Source organism: Mercenaria mercenaria, chromosome 2 (assembly GCF_021730395.1).
Source record: "Mercenaria mercenaria strain notata chromosome 2, MADL_Memer_1, whole genome shotgun sequence".
Lineage (NCBI taxonomy): Eukaryota > Metazoa > Mollusca > Bivalvia > Venerida > Veneridae > Mercenaria > Mercenaria mercenaria.
The window spans coordinates 48565381-48577841 of NC_069362.1; the positions used below are offsets into that span (position 1 = coordinate 48565381).

Sequence of the window (12461 nt, forward strand, 5' to 3'; positions counted from 1 at the left end):
CCTTAAAGGGGTTTAGGAGATACAGACCAAACACAAAATGTTACATACAGACGGAAGGATGGAAGACCATTCCTATAACCCCCCACCACTTGTGGTGGGGGATTGATAAAAATAAACAATTGCTGAAAACTACGTTCAACCTAGTTATGTGAAATTTCAGCACTGGGATATTATTGCAAATGCATCCAAAATGAAGATATGCAAGAGCTCTTTGAAAATTGTGTTTTTAAAGGTGCTAACTGTCCGGAAGTGTGACCCTTTTACGCAGCCCTTTTCTGGAATTTGATGTATATATCAGTAAACTGACAGTTCCTATGTAGGGTAAAATACGTTTTGTATGCTGTTCAGTTTACGTGCGAAACCTTTTCTTTCTACAATTTGGTGTTGTTTGAATTCTTTTTTCTTGAACATTTTATCAATTTAGTAGGTAGTCTGCACTCGTTAGAAGTTTTGATTTTTGTAGATCATTCAAATGGCAGGCACTTGTCCATTCACATTCCTGAGACTAACCAATCTACACAGCATCTGTCTGAAAGTAGACCAAAACGAGACCCAACCATCTTCAGCTTTGTGTAAGAAGTAAAAATCAACTACAAAGTAAGACCTGCAGATTTTATTTTACTTTAGTTTGATAATAAAGGGATAAACTGATAAGAAGCTAGGAAACTCAACACAAAAATTCACCAGGTATGTAGATAGAAATTGTTTGCAGAAAACAGCAGTCCTGGACATTCAAATATTTGAAACCAAGAAAATGCCAAAAACCAAACCAAAAATGTCATTCTACAATAAAATGTGAACAGTGATGTATAAAGAAAACTCTTGCTGATTAACCATAATCTACTATATATCACAACAATTACTAATGATCAATAAAAAAAAACAGTTTTCTCACAATTAATATCCTCCGTATGATACAAATGATCCTTATCACAAAAACAAACAGAAACCTTAATTGCAGCAGACAGTGACGATTTGTTTTAGTTTCACTCGATACAATGCATAGTAGTAATGGTAGTTGTAGTAAAAATTAAAGTTTACTTATTCTAAAAGTATTAGTTTACATCCGTGATAGTGTCAATATATCTGTAGAAATTCTAGAAAAAAAATGTATTCATTATGCATGCAGTACTCAATACACATTTAAATACTCTTGTTTAAAGACATTTATTGTAGAACGTAAATACAAAATACAAAGCCTTGTGGTCCTAACATTTAACTTAACACAACATTCAAAGCTTGGATGCTCTCATGAAGTACAAGCCCTCGGACTTTCTAATACATTTCCATCCTTCACAATAAGTAGCACTTATCCTTTTGGTACATGTAATTTTGCTGTAAGTTGATTCCCAGAATACACTTCTATAACATTGCACAATACACAACATCTTTAATTGTAAACACACAGACATACATTCACGCATTCTTCCGAGCCAGAGTATTTATTTGATTTATATTTCGTTTTAAATACTAGGACTGTTTAACATATGTTACTCAATTAATTTAACACTATGGCAGATATGGTTAACTTAATGTATAAAGTCTACCACATATATATTTTACATAAATTGTATGCGGTTACATTATTTAAAAGTAGGCCTGAACAAAACAAAATATTCAGCAACATTTTTTACGACAAAACAATCCTTTCCCCATCTCTTTTTTCACAGATCTTAATGCATCACACGGACTGAATTGTGAGAAGTTCACATTAGTTTTTCATAGTTCATATTTGAAATATTGTCTCTACAGGTCAAATTCAAGACCCATTCCGATCTTGTGGCCACCAGCGTTGATGTTCTTGGCTTCAATCAGGGAAGACAGTGTAAGTTTCACACCTGAAATTGCAAAATATTAATACCTGTACAAAGTATCCAAATTTTTAGGTATCACGTGAACACATGTACATTGTATCCGAACTTTTACATAGATGTATACCATTATAGTTGGGTCACCCCGTGTAATACATGACGATTTTACTATCGTTAGAAAACAGATACAGGTCATCGTTCTTGCTGAGGCCAGGCCAAGTAAGTCTAAGTCCAATTTTTAGCAAAGACTTTTCACACTTTCGAAAAACTTTAAAATATTTCTCTGTATTATTACAAGACACAGTCCTAAAAATATGTGGAAACTTCCATAAAAGTGGTAATTTTTTAACCTAAAAATTGTAGTATTCTAAACTACAACAGTGTACTAGCAAGTTAAAGGAAAGGAATTGACAGGGAAACAGTTGTCAAGTCTAGCTTTTAATATAATTGATCATGTACTTACCATCTCTAAGGTTTTGTGAATATCCTAGACCAACCTGGCCACTGTTGTTAACTTTAGCCTGAAATATTCGCAATTCATGGTTTGGTAATATGAAATGTACCTATCTCCCAACACACTAGTATTTACAGACTTTTTACATGGATAGGAGAGCTCCATCAAGCATTCATACAGTGTTGAAAAGTTTTGATATCTGTGACTAATTCAAACTCATCGTACCATTCTGGCAAAAAAAGGCACTGTTTTAAAAACTAGTGAGGAACTGTTAAATGCAGCACTTTGGAAAATAAAAACACATCTAAGTTTCAACATAAAACTTATTTCATGGCTGAAAAACTTTACAATGTACAAAATACTAATGATCACCAGTTACCATGGGAACAAATAACCTTATTATAAGTATTTCGTTTATGCAGTATCAGTTCTGTTTACATCACCACTATCGAGCAAACACCACTTTACAAAGGCACATACTTTTTCTCCAACTCTATGAAATTCCAAGTTAAGTAACATCTAGACTCTACAGCAACGACCTCTATACAACAAAAACATTTTATCTTCCCAGTGGCGATTGCTCAAGCGCGACTGTACTGTATACTTACATTAATTGAAGCGTCTTTGTCTATGGTATATTTGCTAGCAAGTCCAAATCTGGTCACGTTGCTTCCTGAAGTCCATGAAAGACTCACACCCACATCCATGTCTTTGTTTACTTTCTGATGCACAGACCCACCAAATTCTGTAGCATCATTTCTGTAAAAGAAATGGAGGTTACATAATATTGACAAGTTACATGCTGGTAGTTGAAATACAGCTTACACATTGACATGCCGATAGTCCAAATAGAGCTTACATATTTATTTGTCTAAAACTTTGAAACTTATACAGATGCTACTTTATAACTTTTCTATGATTCATAAATGAGAGGTTTTTAATTTACCAACATATCTGTATGCAAAGTATTTGAAACATATCATAAACATCTAGCAGACAAACATTTAGAGTGAGTGAGTTGGGTTTTACGGCAAACTGACACAAAATGGTCGTATATTGCTAAAGTTAGAGAACTATTTTTTTCAAGGTATCCAGTCTTACTCTTCAAAAACTCCACATAGAGATAACAGTTTACAACTTTTCTATAATTCTAAAATGAAAGAATGTATTTACTTACACATTTGTATGCAAGGTAAAGTCTCCTGCCTCGTAACCCATGGCAAAGTTGCTCTTGATTAGTTTTGACTTGGACGTATCAAACGCCATCTGGTAACCACCAAGGAATCCATTATAACTGAAAAATAGTTACAATTTTATTTGGTAATTTCAAGATACTTGAAACTTTATCATTGATTCAAATGTTTACAACAACATTATTCAAAGATAAAAGACAACAACACTGTTTGTTTGTCTGTTTTGGGTTAACGCAGTTTTTCAACAGTATTTCAGTTATGTAACGGCGAGCAATTAATCTTGCCAGTGTTCCTGGATTGTGTACCAATACAAACCTGTTCTCTGAAAGTAACTGCCAACATCACCACATGAATCAGAGGTGGAGGATGAATAATTTCAGACATAATGTCTATATCAAATCATCACATGTGACACCACCACTGAGAACCATGCAACATATTTCAATTTCAAAATTTTGTCTGTTTGGCAACAAATACTAATACACACTACACTTTATACAGACATCCCAGTTTTAATGGTGACAGCAAATACATACCTATTCTTGAGCTACCACAGGCTCCCCTAACACCTGTAACTCTGATATGCACGACTGAAATCTTGTACTGACATCAACAGACAATGTCTGTATCTCAAAAAGTACAGACTGCTGAGATTGAGCATGCACAGTGCAAATAATTTTTAGATAAAACTATCACTTTTACCTAAAGATACTGAGCTGTAAACTTAATGTGCATTTCTTTTCTTATAAAAAAATACCAAACTTTATTTGCATTTCTTTTCTTTATAAAAAATACTAATACTTTTCTCAATGTCCCATTGTTACCTTGTATTAATTTTGTTTGACTGGTTTTTAAGGCGCTACCCACACAGCTGGTCATGTCCAAGCAGACTCCTTATCAATATCCAGAAAGAATGTCAATACTGACAACACATCAATATCACCATGTAAAACACCAGCACTACTTACCCTAATACAGCAGCTCCATTTATAGTTGGTCCGGAGAAATCAAAATCTACATCACAGTTCACGTTAATATAGTCTTGCTTGTAGCCAGTCTTTACCTTTCCATTCTTCTTACTACAATGGAACGTTAAAGACATTTTAATAGATATTCTTCACAATGATCTGCTCAAAAGAGATACTGAATTTAATATGACCATTATTAAATGTTCAACCTAGAGTATTTGTTTGTTTGTTTGTTTGTTTTGAGTTTAACGCCGTTTTTCAACAGTATTTCAGTCATGTAACGGTGGGCAGTTCACCTAACCAGTTCTCCTGGATTCTGTACCAGTACAAACCTGTTCTCCACAAGTAACTGCCAACTTCCCCACATGAATTATCAGAGGTGGAGGACAAATGATTTCAGACACAATGTCTTTTATCAAATCGTAACGGAGAACATACGCCCTGCCCGAGGATCAAACTCGCGACCACACGATCAGTAAACCAACACTCTACCTACTGAGCTAAGCGGGGGGGGGCTTCAACCTAGAGTATTTCAGGGGATGTATGTACCTACTCTAAACAGATTTCCTGGATGTATATAACTGGAACTTAGTGGCCCAAAACTGGTAACCAAAGAGCTGGAAGAAGACATGCTTAAAGAATATCTGACACTGTTAAAATCAGGTAGAAAACAGCTTTGTTCATCTATTCAACTTAGTGCATCTCCCTTCTCAGCTAGTCATCGAGGCAAATACATACCAGTTTTAACAGAAGGAAACGTCTAATTCAGTGCTGTTGAACAACTAATTTCATGCAGGACCAAGTTCTGTGGATTACATACATTTGAATCAATCCACAAATTTGAATCCCAATGAAGCAGTAAACTTCCCATTTATTTTTATGTTCAAAGGTTAAAATTCATGAACTTCATCCCCGTGATACAGCCATTTTGGCCAAAAATCACAAACTTTCTGCCCAAGAAATAAAATGATTCCATAGTGTTTTAATAATTACTCTCCTATTAACAAGAGCTGTCCGTAAGACAGCCAAGCTCGACTATTCGAAATATTGTCCCAGAAGCAGGAAAATATTACCCAAAAAAGGTTAAATATCAAAAGAGTTTTAAGTTCAAAAGGGGGCATAAATTTGACCAAAATGCATATCAGTTATGGGACTTGCTGCTATCAACTAGTTTTATAACCCTGAAGGCACATGTGAAGTTTCAATTCAATATCTGCATTAGTTTTGGAGATAGAAACTCGCATGTAAAACTTTAACCAGAATTTTAAAATTCCAAAAGTGGGCATAATTTGCCCAAAATACATGCCAGGGTTATGGGACTTGACCCAGTGAGGTTGGTGATTGATCTAGAAAAAGAAAAAATAAGTTTCAAATCTATATGCCTTTTAGTAATTGCCAGATGTACTTGCACGCAAAACTTTAACCAGGATTTTTTTAAGTCCAAAAAGGTGAATAATTTGCTCAAAATACATGTAAGAGTTATGGGACTTGATCCAGTAAGGTTAGTAATTGATCTAGAAAAAGAATAAATAAGTTTCAAATCTGTATGCCTTTTAGAAAAAGCTGTATGTACTTGCACGCAAAACTTTAACCAGAATTTTCTAAGTCCAAAAGGGGGCATAATTTGGCCAAAATGAAGGTCAGAGTTATTGGACTTGCTGCTATCAACTAGTTTTATAACCCCGAAGATACATGTGAAGTTTCAAATCAATATCTGCATTAGTTTTGGAGATAATAACTTGCATGTAAAACATTAACCAAAATTTTCTAAGTCTAAAAGGGGGCATAATTTGCTCAAAATACATGTCAGAGTTATGGGACTTGACCCAGTGAGGTTGGTAATTGATCTAGAAAAAGAAAAAATAAGTTTCAAATCTATATGCCTTTTAGAAATAGCTGTATGTACTTGCACGCAAAACTTTAACCAGAATTTTCTAAGTCCAACAGGGGGCATAATTTGGCCAAAATGAAGGTCAGAGTTATGGGACTTGCTGCTATCAACTAGTTTTATAACCCCAAAGACACATGTGAAGTTTCAATTCAATATCTGCATTAGTTTTGGAAATAGTAACTTGCATGTAAAACTTTAACCAAAATTTTCTAAGTCCAAAAGGGGGCATAATTTGCTCAAAATACATGTCAGAGTTATGGGACTTGACCCAGAGAGGTTGGTAATTGACCTAGAAAAAGAAAAAATAAGTTTCAAAGCTATATGCCTTTAATTGATGGCTGTATGTACTTGCATGCAAAAACTTAACCAAGGTGTGACGCCGACGCCGACGCCAGGGTGAGTAGAATAGCTAGACTATTCTTCGAATAGTCGAGCTAAAAAGGATAAAGCATTTGATAGCAGCTTATCAATCAAATCATTTTCTAAGAATCTCCATGCTTGTATGTTACCAAGAACACAGCTTTAGCTCATAAATACAACATTTACATGGGACAAAAAAGAAATGACTTACCCAGTCTGTGGGGCAAAGGATGTATCAAAAGCAAGTTTCAAGCCTTTTGCAAGTTGATCTTCAATTGTAATTTCTGTGGACAGGGTGTTATCTGTGTTCCAGGTTTCCTTGAATGTCAGACCTGTCAAATAATTGCTATTGTATAACAGTATAAACACATGTTATGTTTCTTTACAGCTTTCTGTATACAGAAAACTGGTTACAGCTAACTTCTTAACTTCTTAAGACAAGCAAAATAAGTTTGTTATTGCCCTGGTTTGTTATAAACATATTGCAAACAAGTTATTTCTATAGCAAACTGATTCATAAAATTAGGTGATTTAAAATGCAATGAATTTCACCAATTCTGAATACTGTAAAAACGTTTAGACATTAAACACGTTTACTTGGCCTAATGTACATTATATGCCTCTGTCAATGTGTAACTAGATACCTGTATTGTAATGGTCTGTTCATGCATATCATGCATAATTACCAACATGTAAACACAAAAGAATAGTTATTCTGTGGCGGGGCAATTATCAATAATCCAAGGTCACAAGATTGTAAAAACTATAATCCAATAGAGCTCAAAAAATTACACCAAATAAAAACAGAACTAGTCAATCCCAGGAATGACACTGGTACAATGTCACAAAATTACTTCAACTATTTGGCAACCAATTCACATTGAGATATGTTCTTTCTTGATAATTGAATAGCCTAACAAATTTTTCAATGGCCTAACAGGTATTATATAACTAGAATACATGTATAGTATTACATTTGGCTTAAACAATATTCCTACAAATTATCAAATCAAGATTTCAGTGTTATACTTTGTTTTAAATGTTGTTGAGATATATCAATAATAATGCCGTTTTTAAATTTTATGATTCAATGACTTTATGACTGTACCTACAATGTCTACCCAATACTGATGTAAAAGTCTTATACGAAACTTCTGACAATGACTACATTAAGTTCACTATAGTCTATTTCAATGTATTTTCAACATTGGGTCACCGAAATGGGTTTCTTGCATCCAATAATTCCCTTAAACCACATTAAATTTTGCTGTAATAATTTCATTTAACACGACAAAAATGACTTAAGTTTAAGACATTTTGAATTGTTCCTTTTAAACCAAAATTTGTTACAACCATATTTATCATCAGTAAGTTTACTGTTTATTTAGTGCATTTTATTAAAGATGTTCCAGTATAAACAAGAGCTGTCTCCGTAGGATGACACATGCCCCCGATGGCACTTTGAATGAATAGTTATGGCCGATGTTAGAGTTTAGGACCTTTGACCTACGGAGCTGGGTCTTGCGTGCAACACATCGTCTTACTGTGTCACACATTCATGCATAGTTATTTTAAAATCCATGCATGAATGACAAAGATATGGACCGGACATGCCCATCAATGCACTATCATGAAAAATGATCTTTAACCTCTAAGTGTGACCTTGACCTTTGAGCTACAGACCTGGGTCTTGCGTGTGACATGTCGTCTTATTGTGGTACACATTCATGCCAAGTTATTTGAAAATCCATCCATCGATGACAAAGATATGGACCGGACACGCCCATCAATGCACTATCCTTTAACGTCTAAGTGTGACCTTGACCTTTGAGCTACGGACCTGGGTCTTGCGCACTGCACGTCGTCTTACTGTGGTACACATTCATGCCAAGTTATTTGAAAATCCATCCATCGATGACAAAGATATGGACCGGACACGCCCATCAATGCACTATCCTTTAACGTCTAAGTGTGACCTTGACCTTTGAGCTACAGACCTGGGTCTTGCGCACTGCACGTCGTCTTACTGTGGTACACATTCATGCATAGTTATTTGAAAATCCATCCATCGATGACAAAGATATGGACCGGACACGCCCATCAATGCACTATCCTTTAACGTCTAAGTGTGACCTTGACCTTTGAGCTACGGACCTGGGTCTTGCGCACTGCACGTCGTCTTACTGTGGTACACATTCATGCCAAGTTATTTGAAAATCCATCCATTGATGACAAAGATATGGACCGGACACGAAAATTGCGGACAGACCGACAGACCGACAGACGGTTCAAAAACTATATGCCTCCCTTCGGGGGCATAAAAATTGACATATAATTATTTTGTGGCATCCCTGAACTTGTGTGTCAAAAAAAGTCTTTCACACAAGAAGTCATTTTCCTACCTCTGTTAAAACTTTTGCACAAGTCCAATTATAGGCAGTATTTCAAATATGAAAGAGGAACCTACCATAGTCACTGCATTTGTATTCTGTCTGGAGTTCACCAGTCATTTTACCAGTCTCACTGTTGTGACTTCCCTTGGTTGTGAATTTAACTCCGGCATCTGTCTTTGTCTTAACCTCCAACTTGTTTGTGCCATAGTCTGAAATCAAATTTCAATAATCTGCACATAGGTTTTAATAGAATAACAAGACTTTCTCCATAAATTTAACAAACTGGTGCTATGGGGAGTGCAGGATGTCACAAATTTCATTGACTTGTCTTCTACTTTCCTTTTATACTTCCAAAGGAACTGTTTTTATAGATTTGTTACTGTAAATACACATTACTTGTAATTAGTAACATGATAAAAATTTCTACTAAAGTCTGTTGAAACTTCCTGTATATTCTAACATTCTGTAGCTAAAAGGAACTTCATTATACTATTTGAATTTCTGATTACATTATCATAATTACATGCATATGGAAAAGTTATGCCCAGTAATGACTATAAGGATCTTACATGCCTGCCTGTGTAAGATGGGGATTTTTCCTACCAGAGGACAATAAGGAATGAAAAACTGACCGTAATCAGTTTTTTTATCCAAGCTGTCCTGAAGGTTGGGAAAATAGCTGTCTTACTTAGGCACACACGTTAGATCATTTTTCTTGCCTATCACGTTGGTGACAGAAAGATTTGGCTTTTTCCCCGCATCATTTTTTTTAGTTTATGACATCACTATGTGACGTCACCTAAGTGCATGCTATTTTAGACAAGGTTTTACCCAACGGAAAGACTGGAATATCTATTCCTAGCGCTTGCTCAGACAAATATATACTTTACCCACTAGGTGGCCAATATTGTAGTATGTCTTATGACGCATTCATAGAATAGTTAAAAAACTACCAGGTTCTCAGGATCTCCTAATCTGAAGTCTTCAATACAGTAAAATTCCTACTTACGACCACGCCGAAATTACGACCGCACCGCTAATACGACCGATTTTGCAAAGAACGGAATATTTCTTTCTTAAAACCAATGGTCGTTTGTCCGAAAATGCGACCAGACCGCTAATCCACTATTGCGACCACCAGTTTCAGAACTGTTTGAATTTTTCACACTTAATTAATCACTGCAATTACGACCACTCAAATTTTTCTGTATGTTACCGCGAATCGCCGCGGGAATTAACACGTGCCACATCGTGTTAACACGTTCAGCGTGTATATTGTGTATTTATCCGTTAATTGCTAACAAGTCTTTTAAATGTTACCAAAACAACGTATCAAACTGTTTGATTGTCTGAAATTGTTATTTAAAGATGTTTTACATCGCTATTTTAACATAAGAAATTATTGAAATAAATAATTTGTTTGTAATTAGACGAATGCCCGCTGATCGAATTGACTGGATTAAAACGGATTTAATTAGATCTAAACAGTATTTGTTTGTTATTACTAATGTAAATACGTTTGGGATTTCAGCGGAGAATAAAGTTTGAAAAGGTTTGATATTGTTGTAATTGTCTTTAATTGAACAAAATTCAAACCATTATCAGTTAAGTGCGTCCTTAAATAATACACAGTTTTATCCGTAATTCTTTGATTAATTGTGATATTAAAAATCATGTCTTATTATTGGTAATAAAATAATAGTATATATAGAAATTAAAGAAAATAAAGCTATATATAAATTGAACACTGTGTTTGTCATTATTGCATCTTGATTGTATTCCAGTGTGTTATTATCTACCAGACCTTCCCTTGTCCACTAATCAGACCAGACCGCTAATAAGACCAGTTTTATAAAGAACCATGGGTGGTCTTAATAGCGGAATTTTACTGTACCTTAATTAAGTATCTTACTCCTTTGGACACCAGATACATAGGATTCCTTATTTCACAAAATCAGGTCTAAAACTAAGAACTCTGAAAGAATTCAAACTGTAATTCACTTACTATATCCTTTGCTGAACAAGTCCCTTGCTGCTTTGCCAAGATCTGCGTATGTTGGTGGGGCCATTTTCCTCTGGAAAAAAGGAGCATACATTGTAAGATTGAAGCAGGTTCTCCCATATATCAACATCACTTGCTACACAAAAAATATGAGTAATATTTTTGTACAACTTTCTAGTTTTTTTTCTCCTTATTGTGAAGAGGTCCTGGAATTTTGAATTTTACACACTGTCTGTAAGAGCTATAGAAATACAATGTAAATAGATCGGCAACTTGAAAGGCATATAGAGCAAATTTCACCAACATCACTTGGGAACTGAATGAGATCTCGTTTTATCGGTGTATGAAACAGACAGCAGAAGGATAAAAATTTGTGTTGTGAAAAACTTTCTATCAGATTGTTCGTTTATAATGATAATTGTGTTTTTTTTAATGTTATTAGTATTTTCTACACAGGGAAGGAAGGAATTTATGATTAGAAGTCGGAGAAATCAACAGTTGTCGTTTGAAAATTTGGCCTGATTCGGTTTAATACGTGCTAGGGCTGTAACGAATACACTAAGGGGCGAATATGATAAGTATCACGAATACAGGGTGACGAATACAAATATTTATTCATGAATAAGAATTCTATACTTAAAGGTACACTGAACATTATGTTGCTTTTGCCAACAATAGATTACAGTCTGCTGACAAGATTATAGTACTTACTTGGTACTCAAAACACTGTGATTGTGAACAAATACTGTTCGAGTAAAAAAAAAAAAAATACTCACGCACACAATCAGCATGTAAGATTATACAGCTTTGGATTCAAATGACTTAAACTGTCAACTGTTGCAAAAAATTGACAAGAGAAGACCAAAAACTGACGATGTGTATTTGGCAGGAGGATCCCCTATTTCAACAGTTTACTTGTTGCTCGATATGTTGTTTATGCAGACAGTTTTTGGATGTAGTGAAATGGGAATTCCCACATGTTGAAATCAAATATTTTGAAATTATACAAAATTATGAATTCAATCTCATCAAATATTGCCCTATGAGACTTACGAAATCATTGTCGTGAAAATATTTGTCTACTGTTGTGGGTGGGGTAATACGAAGAAAACGAATAATTAATGTGAAATGCGCTATAAAACGGGAGCATTTTCAGTAGCTTTCTTGTGTTTTAGGTAAATTCAAGTAATTTTAGTTTGGATTATGCAGTTTTTATTTATATTCGTAAATATTTGGTTCGGGACATGGCAAATAACGAATACAATTCGGACAAAACTGTATTCGACTAAATCGAATATTTGAATGTATCGTTACAGCCCTATTACGTGCTGACCATATCCCAGTGTAATACTTGAAGGTTCATGTTAAGTGTTTGAGACCACCCCTTGG

The 12461-nt window shown here is 34.8% G+C and overlaps 1 protein-coding gene across 2 annotated transcripts in view; it reads right to left on the minus strand.

Annotated features, from left to right (window-relative positions):
• Positions 1 to 598: 598 nt before the first annotated feature.
• LOC123563897 (voltage-dependent anion-selective channel protein 2-like) overlaps positions 599 to 12461 on the minus strand; it is a 372548-nt gene continuing 360685 nt past the window's right edge. For both annotated transcript variants that reach the window (XM_053536551.1, XM_045357047.2), the window contains exons 2-9: positions 11076 to 11145; positions 9145 to 9279; positions 6889 to 7009; positions 4427 to 4537; positions 3443 to 3559; positions 2874 to 3024; positions 2275 to 2332; positions 599 to 1838 (exon numbers count right to left, since the gene is read on the minus strand). In XM_053536551.1, the coding sequence (XP_053392526.1) occupies positions 1747 to 1838; positions 2275 to 2332; positions 2874 to 3024; positions 3443 to 3559; positions 4427 to 4537; positions 6889 to 7009; positions 9145 to 9279; positions 11076 to 11139 (849 nt within the window). In that variant the 5' untranslated portion in view covers positions 11140 to 11145 and the 3' untranslated portion in view covers positions 599 to 1746. The remainder of the gene's footprint in view (positions 1839 to 2274; positions 2333 to 2873; positions 3025 to 3442; positions 3560 to 4426; positions 4538 to 6888; positions 7010 to 9144; positions 9280 to 11075; positions 11146 to 12461) is intronic.